This window comes from Pan paniscus, chromosome 14 (assembly GCF_029289425.2).
Source record: "Pan paniscus chromosome 14, NHGRI_mPanPan1-v2.0_pri, whole genome shotgun sequence".
Taxonomy (NCBI): Eukaryota; Metazoa; Chordata; class Mammalia; order Primates; family Hominidae; genus Pan; species Pan paniscus.
In genome coordinates, this window is record NC_073263.2 from 30,853,906 (window position 1) to 30,873,837 (window position 19,932).

At 37.1% G+C, this 19,932-nt stretch overlaps 1 protein-coding gene across 1 annotated transcript in view; it reads left to right on the forward strand.

The window, feature by feature from the left end:
- B3GLCT (beta 3-glucosyltransferase) overlaps positions 1-19,932 on the forward strand; it is a 125,413-nt gene that overhangs the window by 71,764 nt on the left and 33,717 nt on the right. The window contains exons 9-12 of the mRNA XM_034936537.3: positions 2,698-2,817; positions 4,892-4,961; positions 12,849-12,962; positions 14,906-15,005. Coding sequence (XP_034792428.1) covers positions 2,698-2,817; positions 4,892-4,961; positions 12,849-12,962; positions 14,906-15,005 — 404 coding nt within the window. The remainder of the gene's footprint in view (positions 1-2,697; positions 2,818-4,891; positions 4,962-12,848; positions 12,963-14,905; positions 15,006-19,932) is intronic.

Consider the following 19,932-nt stretch of genomic DNA (forward strand, 5'->3'; position numbering starts at 1 on the left):
TTTCTCCTATGGAACTGCCAACTCTTACTTTTTATACTCTAAGGCTATGTTAATTAGATGCATACAAACTTAGAATTGTTACATCCTCTTAGTGAATTTGTCTTTATCTTTAGTGATGCTGTTTGTCTTAATGTTTATTTTGTTGACATGAATATTTTAATGTTAGCATTTTTTGGTTGTTTGCCTCATAATCATTTTTTATCTTTTTCTTTCAATCCTTTTGTGTCCTTATCTTTTTTAGATGTGTCTCTTTTAAAGAGGACATGCCTTTTCCCCCCACCCTCCAGTTTGAAAATCTTTATCTTTAAACCAGATAGCAGATTTACCTTTATGTTGATTGTAATTACTGATATATTTGACTTCTGTCACTTTATTTTGTGCCCCTCTCCTTATTTTCTTTTTTTTTTTTTTTTTTTTTTTTTGAGACAGAGTCTTGCTGTGTCACCCAGGCTGGAGTGCAGTGGCACCATCTCGGCTTACTGCAACCTCCACCTCCTGGGTTCAAGCAGTTCGCTGCCTTAGCCCCCCTGAGTAGCTGGGATTACAGGTGCCCGCCACCACGCCCAGCTAATTTTTTTTGTATTTTTAGTAGAGATGGGGTTTCACCATCTTGGCCAGGCTGGTCTTGAATTCCTGACCTTGTGATCTGCCCACCTTGGCCTCCCAAAGTGCTGGGATTACAGGAGTGAGCCACCATGCCTGGCCCCTCTATTTTTCTATTTTAAAGTTCCTTGTCTTCTTATTCATTTATTTATTAGTCCATATTTTTTCTTTTCTGCTATTTTAGAAGTTAAATCTGTCTGTACTTTATTGATTATTTTAAATATTTAACATGCATTCTTAACCTAACAATGATTTATTAATCAATAGCCAGAAAATTTGAGGGCCTTAGGATAATTTAACTCTGATTATCCCACTCCCAACTTATATGCACTTGTTGTTCAATATTTTTGTCCCTTTTTCTTTTTACTCTGGAAACTTAGATATTGTCATTATTTTATGCAGTTAACATTTTTATTAACTCATCATATATTTGCCATTGTTTTTGCTTATTCCGTCTTGCTTCTTAGGCCTTCCAATTGAATCCTTTTTATTCCTCCTGAAGTGTATATCCTTTAGAATTTCTTTTAGTGAGGTGGTAAATTCTCTCAATATTTTTTCTTTAACAATATTTATTTCAACTTTGTTTTTGAAGCATACTTACTTACATCATGTAGATGATTCTAGGTTGCCAGTCATTTTCTGTCATCACAAGTTTTATTCAATTATTTTTCTTTTTTCTTTCTTTGTTTTTCTTTTGAGACAGAGTCTCTCTCACTCTGTCACCCAGGCTGGAATGCAGTGGCATGATCTTGGCTCACTGCAACCTCCATCTCCCGGGTTCAAGCAATTCTTCTGCTTCAGCCTCCTGAGTAGCTGGGACTACAGGCGCGTGCCACCACGACCAGCTAATTTTTGTATTTTTAAGTAAAGATGGGGTTTCACCATATTGGACAGGCTGGTCTCGAACTCCTGACCTGGCGATCTGCCTGCCTCGGCCTCCCAAAGTGCTGGGATTATAGGCATGAGCCACCACGCCCAGCCTCAGTTATTTTTCAAGTGTGCTTGTTTTGTGTAATCTTTTCAAAATAATTTTTTCTCACGTTTTAAAGTTTTTCTTTTCTTTATAAAAATATATTAAGCATAGTAATTTTATAATCTGTTTGATAATTCTGATAGCTGAAGTTTTTTGAGTCTGATTAAATAAATTATGTCTGCTGGCTCTTGTTCGTTATCTTATTTCTTTTTTGTGTGTGATTTTTTTTTTCTCTGAGTGATTGTTCTGTAAGCACCCTTGTTCCTTTGGAAAAATCCTCTGAGCCGTATATTAAAGTTGTGGTTCCTTAGTAAGGATTTACATTCGCTTCTGCCTGTTGCTAGTGGGTTATACTGATGAGATAATTTAAATGATCAGTTTGAGATGTTTTGGGACCTCATAGGTGGCACAAATTAGGGAGGCCTGGCTTCTGGTTGCAAAATCTAAGAGGAGATTTAGAGATTATTCTTTTCCCTCCATTTAGACCCATGGTCCTAGCTTTATGTAGGGGGATTGCTGTTGGTCACACCCCACCTTGGGTGGGTCATAGACTTCAGTCTCTTCACTCCTATCAGAAACTCAGCCTTGCCAGAGGTCAGCTGATACCTACTAGGGAAAACTACCCTTGGTGCCTTTTTTTCCCCAAGATCTCACTTTCCCATTTTTGTTCTCGCAGATTCCACGTTGTTGTGCCAACTTAGCAATACCTGTAAATATTTAAGGGCATTTTACCCAACATTTGTAGATGTTTTAAGCAAGTTGAGTATTTGGGGTATGTGATTACCATACTAAGGAAATGAGCCATAATAATATTTTCTTACATCTCTCTCTGTGATGTTGTAGAATGTGTTCTTTCCTAAAACCGCATACTTTGGAATTTTTTGGAGGTCAGAATATTGATTCATAGTTAATTGCTTATTGTTAGTAATAGATTACATTTATTCACATGGAATTGTCATTTTTTTAAGTTTAGGAAGTCCTGTTGAATACTGACAAATTGATATGGTTCAACCTACTCTCTATGGAAGGTGTATTCTGCTTTCCCTTGAGATATTTTGTCCCTTCTTATACTTGTGTTGACTGAGTTCTTTCATCACTGCCTGTCTCCTGTCTTGTGGCAGATTGCCCTCTACATCTGGGACAAAGGCGGAGGACCTCCCCTGACCCCAGTGCCTGAGTTTTGTACCAATGACGTGGACTTCTACTGTGCTACCACATTCCATTCTTTTCTACCGCTTTGTGTAAGTAACAGAAGAAGAACTTCTTTGCATATCAAAGGAAAAATTTAGATGCTGTGCATAATGTCATCCTAGCACTTTAAAATGAATTTTAAATTCAGGGCATTCATGTGCAAGTTGGTTATAAGGGTATATTGTGTGATGCTAAGGTTTGGGCTTCTGCTGATTCTGTCACCCAAATAGTGAACATGGTACCCAATAGGAAGTTTTCAAACCTTGCTCTTCTTCCTTCCTCCCCTTTTTAGAGTCCCCAGTGTCTGTTGTTCCTATTTTTATGTTTGTGTGTACCCAGTGTTTAGCTCCCACTTATAAGTGAGAACATGCAGTATTTGGTTTTCTGTTTCTGCATTAATTCACGTAGGATAATGGCCCCCAGCTGCATCCATGTTGCTGCAAGTACATTATTTCATTCTTTCTTATGGCTGCATAGTATTCCTTGGTATATCTGTACCACATTTTCTTTATTCAGTCCACCATTAATGGGCACCTACATTGATTCTGTGTCTTTGCTATTGTGAATAGTGCTGCACTAGCACTTTACATACTAAAAAGAAAATCAACATTTTCCCTGTGCCAAGTAAGAACTATATATCATGACTCTAGTAATAACAATCATACAAGGTTTAGTACTATTGTAACTCCATCTTACAAATGAGAAGAGAGAGGCACAGAGAAGCCAAGTGCTTGCTTATGGCTACACAGCTAGTAGGGAGGGAAGCAAGGGCTCACCTTTACTCCAGAGCCTTTGTGAGGGACTGCCCACCATAGCACTTTAGGGTTAGTGTGCCCAGACTCATTTCTTTTGTTGATGATGTAGCATGCATTGATTAGAATTTCTATTCCATTTCCTGGAAAGGCAATTTCCAGTGCTTTCTGTGACACCCAAGCCTTCTCCACAAGCCCACACCCTTTACTCTTTCAGCAGGTGGCTCTGCCTTTCATCTCAATGACAGCCATCCAGAACTTTCAGAATGAATTCACTTGTTTTGGCAGACCCAAGGTCCAGCCCCAGTACGAGCCTGGAGACCCTGACACTCACAAGGTTGTTAACAGCTTTTCTCATAAGAAAAAATGTGTTCACCAACCTCAGATATTGTCGTTATTCTCAAGTCAGTCACACACAAGTCTGTGTGTGCCATTTGAAGAGATAAATACATAGACACACACACACACACGCACACACACACCCCAAAACACAGTGCAGCATTGAGAGAGAATCTGTAATTGTTTGCAGTTCCAGAGGGGGAGACCAGTCTTTCTAGGCAGAATGCTTGCTTGCTCTTTCAGTGCTCTCCTAGTGCCTTGAGTGACATGACAAAGCTGTAGTTAGATGTCGCTATAAACCAGCCCCAAATTATACAGGAGTCATGATTAACTATGATTGCAGGCCTAAGGCAGGTAATAAAGGGGTCATGAAGGGCTTGGGTGTGTCTTGTTGACAAATCCCTCTTTGTGCCCCCTTTCATCTGTGTGATCAGCCTGGGCTCCAGGACTGCCCCCACCCCATCTCCACCAGGTGTTTGAAGGAATCCTACCTTTGGCAGAGGAGAAAACATCCTTAGCCTAGACTTGGGTCGCCAGTAAAGAGGCCGTAAAAATGTTTTCAACATTAAAGTAAGGCCAGGCCCAGAAAAGGGCAACATCTCTTAATTTACACCAAAAAATCCCCCCTATTTCTCTCTTTTTGTCAAAATCTTCACCAGCTGGAGAAAGGAAATGAGAGGTAACTAACATTTATTGGTCAGTTACTATGTGCTTAATAAATTATAGTAATAATAGCAGTCTTGCAGTGGTTATTATTTTTTTTTCTAAACAAGCAGACTGAAATTCTGGAAACTTGTTAAGGGGATGCACAGTCTGTGCACAGTGGAGCAGGCAGGTCCAGGGCTGGCTGACAGAAAGGCTATGTTGTCAGCTGACCTATGTTTCCATTTCTCCCCTAAAACTTTATCCCGGAAATATGTTTGATATCCTTGACATTGGTTAATTTGAACTCTAGAGCATGTGAGATCTAATGTGGGTGTGAAGTTAACGCTGACTCACATATGCATATATTTTTTCTTTTCTTTTTTTTTAGAGAAAGCCAGTGAAGAAGAAGGATATTTTTGTTGCAGTAAAAACATGCAAGAAATTTCATGGTGACAGAAGTATGTTTTGGGTTATTCATTTTATTGAATGCTAAAATCCAGACTACCTTCTAAAAAAAAGTACAAATGAATTCTTGAGTATAAATTCAGAAAAGGGATAATGACAATTCGGATGTTGAAGTGAAAGCAGTTATTTAATCAATACTCCTCGTTGCACCATTTCAATCACCAAGATCAATTAGGAAAGAAAATTTTGTATTGAAACATGAGTGGTCATAGCCGATACTGTTTATGGCAGTATTTTAAATTGGAAATGGAAAAGCTCAGTGTGGCAGTCTTGGAGACTGTGTGAAAAACAATCCATTTTGTCAAACAATGTATTAGGTCTGTGCGCAGTCTCTAAACGGGATGAAGAATGTCAGGGGATTTCAAGGTAACAGCATGCCAACAAAGAAAAAAGACTTTTTCTTCTTTTTCAATTTATTTCAAATGCTTACCTTGGAACTTGTTAGTTAAGAGATGTATTTGCTCATGAGTAGATAATATTGGAGAAGAAGAAAAAGCCGCTGTACAAACAGTGAATCTCTTCTTAAGGAAATCCTGGCATGCAGATTAATGTTGTTTTTATTCAGGTTTTTGATGTCATTACAGAATTCTGCTAAGTTGTGATGATAATGTAAAAAAAAAAAGCCCATCCTAAATATAAATAGACATAATTTCTCTCTTTTTGCACCTTATTTCAAGCAACACTTTTCTGAAATTGAAAATTAGGCAGTCTTTTGCATTTTCTAATTTTAGTGCGTATTTTAATTTTTTTCCCCATGAAAAGACTGTCGATTTCACCAAGGATGTGATATTTATGTAGGAGAGATTTCTAAACCAACTGTCATTTTCATGGGATTGGAACTACTGAAGAAGTTCATTTATATATTTTATGTGATAATATGATACATACAAATTATATTTTACAGGGGAAGATGTTTTCCAAATAAAATAATATTATAATTTGAGATTATAGTATTGTCTAAGACATCAACATCAATTAAAATCCAGCTATGATCAATTATATCTTAAAAATACATTAACTATAAACCTTCATATTTGCCTAAAATGGCCACACTAAATTCCAAATCCTATTAAATCAGTCTATATGAATACATTTGTTATGCAACGAGTCCTAAGATACTGTGAAGAATCAGTATAGCAGTTAAAATAAAATTTTTATTTATCATAAATTTAACCTAAATTTAATATCCTTTTACTTTTTTCATAATATGGAAGGGTTTTGTGGGATTATTTTGACAAATACCTTCTTTAAATAGGTGTTGGGGAAATGAACTATACTGCTTTTTGTTTTGTTTCTTTTACAGCAAGCAGGAACTGTTTGAATTGATTTAATTGATCTTGAAGCTACACTTGTAGTAGTGATTGTTTTCACAATATTAATGTTAAGGATGGTGTTGCTGGTACTTTTTCTTTGAAACACATTTTTCAGGTCACAGTGAAGCAGTAAAATTAGGGACACTCCCTGTTGTATTTTGTATATTCTACAGAAATGAAAAAAAAATAGTTTGTTAATTTTGATTTAGTAATTTTGAATAATCTAGTTTACTGCTTTCTTATTTTGCATAAGTTTGAGATACTCTTTTTAGATATTCATGAAATCCTTTTCTGTTTGAATTTTGAGTCAAAAGTCTTTAAAAATTACAAAATCTTAAAAGCCTATTAGGAGCATTAGAAACAAACCTTCCAAAGCCAGATGCATTGATTTACTGCTGTTAATTTGAATCTGGGATCATTAAAGCATGAGGCCTAAAATGTATCATGAAGTTTTCATATTTGGGTTTCTGTGGTAAGCCGTTTTTCAACTTGGATATGTTTGTTTGAAAAGATAGTCTAAGGCAACAGGATTTCAGTGACTTTGAAGTCCATTTTGCATGACTTCATGTAGCCTGCCAAGCCATCACTGGGCTCTGCCCCTCATTTTAGAAGCCTAGTCCAGCCATCAGTTGGCCCAAAGAGTTATCCAGTAATACCAGTTACAAGGATAACATCACACTAACTGCTTCTAACTGCTAATATTTCTTACATTTTCTGGTGTGTTTTTCACATATGTTCTATTACCTAGTTTCATGTTGACACTTCCTCGTGATATGATAATTATTGTTATTCACTTGTTGTGGAAAAAGCTGAGTATGGAATGATACACAACTGGCTCAGTTTCTTGTATCCTATTGAGTAGCAGAGCCAAAGACTTGGGTTTTCTGGCTCCTAAGTCCCACATTTTTTTCTACCACAGCACAGCTATACTGTAATCTCCTTGGATGTATTACAAACTCCATACTTGATAAATAGTCTTTGATATTCATGTTGATGTCCTGCTATGCTCAAGGTCAGTTTTGACTTGGCCAGAAGCTGTGAAAGTAGGCTTTCCATTTTTAGTAGCAATGAGGATGGCAAGGAATTGAAACCCACACAGGATCTAAAATACAAATCGAGCTGAGAATTTAGACTGCCACTCCTATCTAAGCATATCACTGCTATAGTCAAGCAGAATACATGGTCTGGGGTGTTGGATTTTTTTTTCATTTTCTTTTCCCTGTGCACTCTATTATTGGGGGAAACCAGCCCCCAATATTCAACATGAGTCCTTTTCTATTTTCCCTAAGTGTTGGCCAGTCTGAGAAATAAAGGGAAGGAGTACAAAAGAGAGAAATTTTAAAGCTGGGTGTCCGGGGGAGACATCACATGTTGGCAGGTTCTGTGATGCCCCCTGAGCCGTAAAACCAGCAAGTTTTTATTAGTGATTTTCAAAAGGGGAGGGAGTGTACGAATAGGGTGTGGGTCACAGAGATCACTTGCTTCACAAGGTAATAAAATAGCACAAGGCAAATGGAGGCAGGGCGAGATCACAGGACCAGGGCGAAATTAAAATTGCTAATGAAGTTTCAGGCACACATTGTCATTGATAATATCTTATCAGGGGACAGGGTTTGAGAGCAGACAGCCAGTCTGACCAAAATTTATTACGCAGGAATTTCCTCATACTAATAAACCTGGGAGCGCTACAGGAGACTGGGGCTTATTTCATCCCTTATCAACGACCATAAAAGACAGACATTTCCAAAGCGGCCATTTCAGAGACCGTCCCTTGGGAACGCATTCTCTTTCTCAGGGATGTTCCTTGCTAAGAAAAAGAATTCAGCAATATTTCTCCTATTTGCTTTTGAGAGAAGTGAAATATGGCTCTGTTCTGCCCAGCCTACAGGCAGACAGACTTTAAGGTTATCTCCCTTGTTCCCTGAATATCGCTGTTATCCTGTTCTTTTTTCAAGGTGCCCAGATTTCATATTGTTTAAACAATTTGTGCAGTTAACACAATCATCACAGGGTCCTGAGGTGACATTTCATCCTCAGCTTATGAAGATGACGGGATTAAGAGATTAAAGTAAAGACAGGCATAGGAAATCACAAGAGTATTGATTGGGGAAGTGATAAGTGTCCATGAAATCTTTACAATTTATGTTCAGAGATTGCAGTAAAGACAGGCGTAAGAAATTATAAAAGTTTTAATTTGGGGAACTAATAAATGTCCATGAAATCTTCACAATTTATGTTCTCCTGCCATGGCTTCAGCCGGTCCCTCCGTTTGGGGTCCCTGACTTCCCGCAACACTCTGTGGTAGAAATACTTCAGTAACAAAGGCCAAATGATGAAGGAAAAAAATCTAGAGAAACTGTACTTGTGTTTGCCAAGTTGAGAGTGGGCTGTACTGTTAATTGTGGGCACAGTGTCCCCTGGCACTGGGTGGTGATGGCCCCCACTCCTGCTTCATTATATGTTGGTTACCTTCTGGGATGAGAAGGAGAGATGGAACATGTTCTGTTCAAGGCCCTAGTCACAGCAAGGGAAAATATAGATTGCATTTATTTTTTACACTCTCATGGAAGAATTGATAATAAAACCAAGTTTCACAATGAAAAGAAATATTTTAAATATTGTACTTTCTTGGCTTAACAATAACACATTTATGTAATTGCTTTTGTCTGGATTCTGACTTAAGTGAAACATAGCATTCTTAGAACACAACAAGCAAAAATATACTCTGTCTTTTGGCTCAAGGAAGTAATACATATTGACATCATTGAAACAGCAGCACCCTCTGAGAGGCAAGCATTTAGTAGGATTTTAAAGAAACTTGAGAACTGTTACATAAGGTGATGAATTGGGCATAGCATGTAAAATTATATTTAAGCAAGGAAATGATCTCTGGTGTTTTAATATTCAACTTGATTGCTTCCTCTTGGGTTCTGTGTTTCCCTCTGTGTGACCTGAGCTGTCAGAAAACCTTAAGAATTTTCTTTGCATCATTTTTCCATGCAGTTTATGTACATGTCTCATGTACCTCGTGGCAGCCACTGGTTTTGTTCATCAAATGGTGGGTTGTGGAATGCTCTCCTGCAGTCTCCCTCTAATTAAAGAGGTTAAATTGCCGTTTGCTCAGCCTTTAGTTCCTTTCCACAGCTTCCTAAGCTCTTAAAAATTAGCACTATATTCCTTTCAGATTAAAAAAAAACAAAAACAAAAACCTGTTTGCTGTCTTTACTGCTGTGGTCTTGTCTAGAGGCAAATCTGAACAAACTGATTGAAAGGGGTGTTTGGTGGCTGGTGTTCTCTTTGACTAAAGAGGCTTACATGTACTGTGGTACAGTCTGCTTACTTAAAAGGTGAGGCTTGAATTAAAATACAGCCAGATAGAAGGCCAGACTCTAATCAAATGAGGTGATTAGATCAATGAATGAAGAGAGGAGAGGAGTCAGGTGTTGCCTTTCCCTGGCTGTTGAATAGCTGATGTTCCAGATTGCCCTACAGTGTTGTGTTAGGCCATCCAGGAGGGATGCTTTTCAGGCTTAGGTACACCTCAGTCTTTAAAATGAGGAATTAGGACACATTCATGTGTGTGTCCCTAATCTGCTCCTGAGAAGAGAAGTGCAATCAGGGTCTTATTTTGTGACCACTGACTTGCACACTGAGACAAAAGGGCCATCTGCAAGCTGAAAATAGTGGATTCCTTAAAATAAAAACTATTCACATTTGATGGTGTGGTAGTTTTAATAAAATGTTCAAGTGTCAAGTTCATTTTCATTTATAATCTGAGACAGTTTTACAAGTCACCTCCCTGGGGGTAAAAATGCATGTTCTGTCCTCATAGTGAGACACATCTTCTGCTTAGAGTCTAGAAAGCTCTAAGAAAGATTTATGCCATCTGTGCAGCTGGCATTTTTATAGTAAAATTTTTTTTACTTTGCTCCAAGTTTAAGTTATCTCATGACAAACTTTCTTGAAAGAGGCATTCACTATTATTATAGGAAGTATGCTTCTTTATTGAAAAGGAGATAATGTATCAGGTAACTTATTAAAGTATTTTCTCAAAGTTTAGTATCTTTAGGAATACAGTGCCTCAATACAATATAAAATATTTTGTAAATAATAGAATGAATTCATTTTAGAATTTAAATGATGCTAATAAAATAGACCATTATTCTAAAAGTTTAACTAATTTAGAATTAACCCTGGTTGAAAATAAAGCCTTAAGCTGTTTTTTTGGAAGACTTTAAATCCTTTATGGCTAAGAGAGATGACAGACAGGGCCGAGCACGGTGGCTCATGCCTGTAATCCCAGCACTTTGGGAGGCCGAGGCGGGCGGATCACGAGGTCAGGAGATCAAGACCATCCTGGCTAACACGGTGAAACCCTGTCTCTACTAAAAAATACAAAAAAAATTAGCCGGGCGTGGTGGCGGGCGCCTGTAGTCCCAGCTACTCAGGAGGCTGAGGCAGGAGCATGGTGTGAACCCAGGAGGCAGAGCTTGCAGTGAGCTGAGATCACACCACTGCACTCCAGCCTGGGCAACAGAGCGAGAGAGCGAGACTCTATCTCAAAAAAAAAAAAAAAAAAATGACAGATGCATGGAGGTTATATTGACAAGGGGAGAGATGTACAAACTGTTGAATGCTTTAGGTATTATAGAATCATAATATCTTAGTATATCTAAATGGTTGGCTTGTTTTAAAATGATTAATCAAAGGCTGAATTGCCTTTATGAATAAAACCTTCCTTTAACAAGCTTCCACAAATAATCCTAGGCCTTTTATTGAAATGCCTACAAAATTCAGTCCTCATTCAACTGTTTATTAGAGTGCCCACTATGTCCTAGGCACTGTGCCAGGTGTTGGGAAATGAGTCATACACACAATAATTCTTACCTTTAATGTAATTTCTATTTTACCTGTTTCAAAGTAAAAGAGAAAGCAAAAGTGCTAACTCACCCTTGATTTTGATTTTAATTTTATTTAACTCAGTTAATTGAGAAGAAACACCCGTGTTCTTTAATAAACCTATTAGAGCGAAAAAGGACTGAAAGCCTAAAGGCTGAGGAAATTGAAAGCAAAATTTGCACAGCCTGCAGGACCCTTGCTGGGGACTGAGGAAAGTTCTTGACCTTTCCTCACAGCTTCTTCCAGCATTATGCAATGGAGGATATTTTACCCAACAGTGTGAACTTTTAGTGGCTGCAAGCTGCAGGAAGCCCTTTCTGGGGTAAGTTCTCTTGCTTATTGTATGCAAAGCAAACTGCCACAGCAGTGCCAAGGTTAACATTTTTGTTGTGCTGAAATTTGGAAGTAGAACAGAGTGAAATTTTTTAACATTTCTTTTTTCCTTTTTTTGTCCGCCAGTAGCCCTATCTATTATTTAGTACATCTTTGACCATTTTGACATGTAGAAACCTTTAGAACTATCTGCTTTTTTATGGTTGCAGAAAAATTATATTTTAATATATGAAATTAATATTTAACTGGTAATTTGGTAATTTTAGCAGATGTGCAGAACTCAGTTTTTTTTTAAAAAAAAGCCAGTGAAAGAGATTATAAAATGATGCACTTTTGTATTTTCTATATAAGGGCTGTCTGAGCTGGACTCAGAATTTGCTTACTTATTAGCTAAACATTTAAATTTTACATTGGAACATCAGTTTTTGTATATATTTCTATTAGAGTTGGGAACAGGGGAAAGATACATGATCTGATAAAGTTTCTCAAAAGTTAAGTGAAGATTTGGTTCATCAGAGTTTTGACAGGATATAAAATCTAAATGTTTTTTCTATTGAAAAAACAAGAAACCACTTTTTAAAATTCAGAGATGCATTGGCAGTAATTTGTTTTTTAAGTATAGAAGAAAAGAATTACTTGGTCAGGTGAATTAATATCAAGTAGTGGTAAGTCTATATGTCAGGTATGCAGACAGAGCTATCTTTGAGCCTCCAAAGCCAAAATACAGAAAACCAGGACAGCTTTCTGTTGTGTTTATTGTGTTAAAACAATTTAGCTGCTAATGATAGAGTTTTAAAGCCTGCAGTAGTTTTGAATGTTATTACTTCCACATTTTTCAAAAGTACAACATCGTAATATCAGTCATCATATGCAGTGATTCTCATTTAGCAAGGTCATGCCCTTTGTAGGGTTGGGTAGTTCTGTTAGAATCTTTGGGTGGGGACATGCATAGTTTGCAAAGGTCTTCTCATGCTCCATGGTAAGAGGGATGGATTTTCTCTTACCATGCTCCGTGGTAAAAGAAAAATTAGTTAACATTAATGTAAACACAATAGCATAATCAAACCAGAAAATTTATCATTATATGGAAGTAAGTGCATTTATCACCAGGAATGAGAAATGCTTTACTCTAGAGAATGTTGAAAATGCTTCAAGAAGAGGGTTTTAGTCAACAACGTTGGCATTTCTCAGGGTTGGAAGCAAGCAACTCTTGGAACACCTGAAGAACAACCAGTAATGTTTCTCTTCCTTTGTAGATGATTATACTGCCATTTTGAATTTTTAAGCTTCCTTGTGTAACTGTGCCAGTGAATGTCACCTCTGTAATTTTTTCAGTACCTATTGTTAAGCAGACTTGGGAGAGCCAGGCAAGTCTCATTGAATACTATAGTGACTATACTGAAAATTCCATTCCTACTGTGGATTTGGGAATTCCTAATACAGATAGAGGTGAGTCATAATTCTTACTACTCTCCTTATTAAACATTACCATTCTGTAAATACAGTAAATTAGGTTAGGATAAAAATGAAATATTTTATAAGTGCTATAATTTTTGCCTCATATTAGTTTTTTCCCTTCTCTCAGATACAGATTGGTTCTTTCAAACTAAGGGCTTTATAGTACGAAGTGTTACAAGTTTTTAGTAGCTTATATCCTATAATTGAGCACATGATAGTTACAGCAGAATTTAACAATAGATTTTTCATACCTTCATAATTCTTTGTGACCATGATGGGGTGTTTATTATATTCCCACATAACGCTTCTCTCCTTGTCAGTCTTATAGTCTAGTTCACATATTATATTACCCGTGAGTACCACCGAATCACATTCTACACTAGTTATATGTAGAATAAACTCTATTCTATATGTTAAGCTTTTAATTAGTAAATTGTTGGAAATAAACCTGCTTTTCTCTTCAAATTGCAGGCTTTCTAATTAAAAACACTTTTTAGGACATACAGAGTGGAATGGTAGACATTGGAGACTCCAAAAGGTGGGAGAGTAGAAGAGGGGTGAGGGATGAGAAATTACCCACTGAGTACGATAGACACTCTTCGGGTGATGGCTTCACCAAAAGCCCAGACTTCACCACTGTACAATATGTCGATGTTACAAAACTGCACTTGTACCTCTTAAATCTATAAAAATTTTAAAAAATTGTGTCAAAAAATGGAAGTGTAAATTTGGCCACCTCATCTTCAGATATTCTTTATTCATCTTAAGTTTTATCCAGTGTTCCTGCCACCCTTTTTTCTTTAGTTTTTTTGTTCCCCATGCCCTTTTATGAGTTAAAAAAAAAAGTAGCAAACTGATTATGTTCTATACAGTAATTTATATTATTTTATGTTAGTGTCACTCATAATTATTTCATTAATATAGTACAATGCAGAATCAGATATGTCATCTCTGTAGTTACCAATTCTTCTAACAAGGTTAAGTGTATTACTGAGTCTGTCTGTTGCTGTTTGATTTGGAAAAACGATTTTAGATTGGGTTTAATAATCATGTATTTACTTATACCTTATTTGATGTCTTCATTACTAGTCTGGTCTTATTGTCTATATTTATATTTGTTCTAAAAGGGATTTGAGGTGGCTTTGAAACACGTATTGTAATGGTTAAAAATACACAGAGATCAAGAGTAAAGAAAATAAAGGTCAAATTGAGTGGTTTAATAGTCATTAATATAAGTTAATATTTGTGCTCCACTGTGTCACCAAATAATTAAAATGAGGGGCATATTCCTGTTTATCAATTTGACTACTCTTCCCAAGTGTTTTATTTTTGTCCAGCATTTACCATTAAAGCATTGTAATTTATCTATTGGTATCTGAAGGACTGTTACTCTGTCTTACTCAGCACTATATCTTTAGTGCTTAGTACCTGCCACAGTATCTGGCATGTTAGAAACTTAGTGGTAGTAAATATTTACAAAATAAGTAAATGAAGGTATAAGCTTCCGCCTTTGCACTGCTGCTTCCCTGTGGCAGTGGTGCCTGGGGTTCTAACAGCTCCTTCAGAATAAGTGTATCTAAGAAAGGATGCCATTGCTCATTGCTGTGAGTCTTAAAACTTTCTTGCCTGGACTGAAGTTACTAATTCTATCTCTGCCTCAGATTATCTGTGTGACTGTGTAATTCCACTCATCTCTCTAGGTCTCCATTTCCTTGTGTGTGAAATGAATGGCTTGAATTTCATTATCTCTAAAGTTCCCACTGGTTCAATGTGTCTATGAAAATTAGAGAAGGCTATTTTTTAAAATTTTGAACTTTTAAGCTGCATTTTGGCATGTAAGCTCTTACAACACTTCAAAACTAAAAAGAAATGAACAAATTCTATATATTTTATAAGAAATAATACATTGTAAGTTTTTTTCTTGCCTTTTCTAGGTCATTGTGGAAAGACATTTGCCATTTTGGAAAGATTTCTGAATCGTAGCCAGGACAAAACAGCATGGTTAGTCATTGTGGATGATGATACATTAATAAGGTAAGGAGTCATTCTCATCCTAAATGGCTTTAAATTCTACATCTATTCATAGTCAGAAAACTAGATGGGTACTTTTTCTGGCCAAGATGAAGTAACGGGGACGGGGTTTACCCTTCTATCTGAACCAATCCTCTTAAAGAACAAAATATGTAAAACAAAGGTTTTTAACACACTGAATATTAGGTGCAAAGGAAAATGATCCAAAAGAAACATGAAGCAAACGAGGTGAGTTCTATGACTGCCAGAGCTGACTGCCTTAAGAGAATTCCAAGTTACTCCTTAGGGAGGGAGCACCAGATGGAACCTGACAGACTCTGTGGGCGGAAAAGATGGAGCTGAGAGTCTCAGGAGACCAAGGCTATTACAGTTTGCAGGACAGAGTACCAGAGAGGAGAGAGCTATACAGAAAGGGAACACTGGAGGTAGGTGAAGAGCCCCTTTATGTATTCAGTAGAGTATTGATCAGTGCATATGTGTGAGGAAACTACCCGATGCTGGGGAAAGACCCAACCAGGTTAGAGGGGATTGTGCCTGACACTCACACATGCCTGGGCTGGAAAACCCCTGTTCACAAGGTATTGAGAACAGCCTGTAAAAGGGTCTTGCCTCAATAGGGGGGATAGTTAACCCTAGACTAAGCACTTTTCTAGTCCTGCCTAACATATCTGAAAAGCAAGAAAATACAAGAAAATGAAACTGTTTCCAAGTAGTAGCCTGTGTCTGAGAACAAAACTCAAGAAGACTTACAGAAATACAAAAATAACCAACATCTAATAAAGTAAAATTCATAATGTCTGCCATCCAATCAAAAGTTGCCAGGCATATAAAGCAGCAGGAAAATACAGAAGTGAAAAAAAATTAGCTTATTGAAATGGTTTCAGAATTTATACAAGGTTAGAATTAGAAGTTATTAAGCTGTTACTATTAAATAGTTATTATATCTCTATTCCATATGTTCAAAAAGATATGGAATGTCTCTTAGTCTTAAATAAGTTTAAATCATACCTCTAGAGATGAAAACTACATTCTTGATTGAGGTGAAAAACCCACTGGATGGGTTTAATAGCAAATTCATTTAAGAAGAAAGTATCAGTGAACTTGAAGACATTGCAATAATAACTGTCCAAACTGAAACACAAAGATAAAAAATAATTTTAGAAAATTAACACCATCACTGAGCTGTGGGACAATTTCAGGTGGCCTTGAATATATGCAATTGAAATCTCCAAAGAGAAGGGGCACATAATTATTTAAAGAAATATTTTTCAAATTTAATGAAAACCATAAACCCATAGATCCAAGAGTCTCAAGGAACCCCAGGCACACCATAAGCACAAAAGCAGAGAACAGCCACCTCCAGGAATGCCATAATGGACACTTAGGACAGTACCCACTGCCCCACTCTAGGCAGCTGTGGAATTGAGGACTAGCATGCTCAACCCATTGTAGCTACCCGCAACACCAACATGGACCTCTTGGGTCTCAGTGGGTTGCTCCACCACCACTGCTGCCATCATTCACATCATACCAGCTGCTCAGGGGGCTGACAACTTGTCCACACACCTAGCCCACTGCTCTCATTACTAGCTTCTAAGCAAGCAGTTCACCTGCAGGCCCAAGAATCAGCCATTCAGAACTTTCTAACACCACAGCCAGCATAAGCTGCTCTGGGGCCTAAAAACAGGCATATTCACCCTTCTGCTGCCACCACTGGGGCCCAAAGACTGACTCAGTTGGCATCCAAGTCCCCAGCAAAATTTCACAGCTTCGGCTAATAACCATACCCTAAGCCACTGAGGAAATTACACATACCACGGACCTTGTGTACTACTGAAAAAGTCACACAAAAACCACACTACAACAGCACCAAAAATAAAAGCCAAGGTGTCTTACTTAACCAACAACATATATACATCTTCAGGAAAAATATTCTCCCCTACAAAAGCAATTTTTAAAAATTGGAACAACAATACCAGATATGCAGATATCAATGGAAGGAAACAGGAAACATGAAAAAGCAAGAAAATATGATACCAGTAAAGGACCACAACAATTTTCTGGGAACAGATACCAATCAGTAAGAATTCCTGAAATAACAGATAAAGAATTCAAAATATTGATTTTAAAGAACCTCATTGAGGTACAAGAGAAATCTGAAAACCAGTACAAAAATAAGAAAATGAATTCAAGATTGAATGAGAGATATACCAAGGAGATAGATATCTTTAATTTAAAAAACCAAACAGATTCTGGAACTGAAAATTCATTGAAGGAAATACAAAATACATTTGAAAGCTTTGGTAATAGACTAGACCAAGCAGAAGGAGGAATTTCAAAACTTGATGACAGATCTTTCGAAATAATTCAGCCACACAAAAATAAGGAAAAAATGATAAAGAATGAAAACAGCCCTCAAGATGTCTAGGACTACACAAAATGACCAAACTTATAAATTATCAATATTTTTGAGGGGGAAGAGAGATCAAAAACTTTAGAAATCCCACTGAAGGAAATAATTGATGAAAATGTCCCAAATCTAGCAAAAGAGTTAGATATTTAGATACAGGAGATCCAGTGATCTTCATGTAAATACATTGAAAAAAGGACTTCACATGGCATATTAGGACTTCACATGGCATATTATATTCAGAATGTTTAAATTCAAGTGAAAGAAAGAATCATTAAAATTAGCAAGAGCAAAAGAATCAAGTCATGTATAAAGGACTAATAGTGGACTTTTCAGCAGAAACCTTATAGGCCAAAGAGAATGAGATGGCACTTTAGCCATCGTGCTAAAAGAAAAAAAAAAAAAACCTGTGAGCCAAGAATTTTATATCCTGCCAGAATAAGCCTTATAGATAAAGGGGAAATAATCTTTCCCAGACAAGGAAATGCTGAGGAAATTTGTCACCACTAGGTAGGGACAAAGCCTCACATATCAAGATTAACCTTGAATATAACTGGATTAAATGCTTCACTTAAAAGATACAGATTGCTAGAATGGATTTTTTTTATTGTTTTATCTGACATTTTCCAATAACACTGGTAGTATTTTTTTTTAATTATACTTTAAGTTCTGGGGTACATGTGCAAAATGTGCAGGTTTGTTACATAGGTATACACGTGCCATGGTGGTTTGCTGCACTCATCAACCTGTCATCTACATTAGGTATTTCTCCTAATGCTACCCCTCTCCTAGCCCCCCACCTTCCAACAGGCCCTGGTGTGTGATGTTCCCCTCCCTGTGTCCAGGTGTTCTCATTGTTCAACTCCCACTTATGACTGAGAACATGTGGTGTTTGGTTTTCTGTTCCTGTATTAGTTTGCTGAGAATGATGGTTTCCAGATTCATCCATGTCCCTGCAGAACATGAACTTATCCTTTTTATGGCTGCGTAGTATTCTATGGTGTATATGTGCCACATTTTCTTTATCCAGTCTGTCATCGATGGGCATTTGGGTTGGTTCCAAGTCTTTGCTATTGTGAATAGTGCTGCAATAAACATGTGTGCATGTGTCTTTATAGTGGAATGACTTATAATCCTTTGGTTATATACCCAATAATGGCATTGCTGGGTCAAATGGTATTTCTAGTTCTAGATCCTTGAGGAATTGCCACACTGTCTTCCACAATGGTTGAACTAATTTACACTCCCACCAGCAGTGTAAAAGTGTTCCTATTTTTCCACATCCTCTCCAGCATCTGTTGTTTCCTGACTTTTAATGATTGCCATTCTAACTGGTGTGAGATGGTATCTCATTGTGGTTTTGATTTGCATTTCTGTAATGACCAGTGATGAGCTTTTTTTCATATGTTTGTTGGCCACATAAATGTCTTCTTTTGAGAAGCATCTGTTCATATCCTTTGTCCACTTTTTGATGGGGTTGTTTGTATTTTTCTTGTAAATTTGTTTAAGTTCTTTGTAGATTCTGGATATTAGCTCTTTGTCAGATGGATAGATTGCAAAAATTTTCTCCCATTCTGTAGGTTGCCTGTTCGCTCTGATGATAGTTTCTTTTGCTGTGCAGTAGCTCTTTAGTTTAATTAGATCCTGTTTGTCAATTTTGGCTTTTGTTGCCATTGCCTTTGATGTTTTAGTCACGAAGTCTTTGCCCATGCCTGTGTCCTGAATGGTATTGCCTAGGTGTTCTTCTAGACTCTTTATGGTTTTAGGTCTTACATGTAACTCTTTAATCCATTTTAATTTTTGTATAAGGTGTAAGAAAGGTTTTCTGCATATGGCTAGCCAGTTTTCTCAACACCACTTATTAAATAGAGAATCCTTTCCCCATTGCTTGTTTTTGTCAGGTTTGTCAAAGATCTGATGGTTGTAGATGTGTGGCATTATTTCTGAGGCCTCTGTTCTATTCCATTGGTCTGTGTATCTGTTTTGGTACCAGTACCATGCTGTTTTGGTTACTGTGGCCTTGTAGTATAGTTTGAAGTCAGGTAGCCTGATGCCTCCACCTTTGTTCTTTTTGCTTTGGATTGTCTTGGCTACACGGGCTCTTTTTTTGTTCCATATGAAATTTAAAATAGTTTTTTCTAATTCTGTGAAGAAAGTCAATGGTAGCTTGATGGGGATTGCATTGAATCTGTAAATTACTTTGGGCAGTATGGCCATTTTTACAATACTGATTCTTCCTATCCATGAGCATGGAATGTTTTTTCATTTGTTTGTGTCCTCTCATTTCCTGAGCAGTGGTTTGTAGTTCTCCTTGAAGAGGTCCTTCAGATCCCTTGTAAGTTGGATTCCTAGGTATTTTATTCTCATTGTAGCAATTGTGAATGGCAGTTCACTCATGATTTGCTTCTCTATTATTGGTGTATAGGAATGCTTATGATTTTCGCACATTGATTTTGTATCCTGAGACTTCGCTGAAGTTGCTTATCAGCTTAAGGAGATTTTGGGCTGAGATGATGGGAT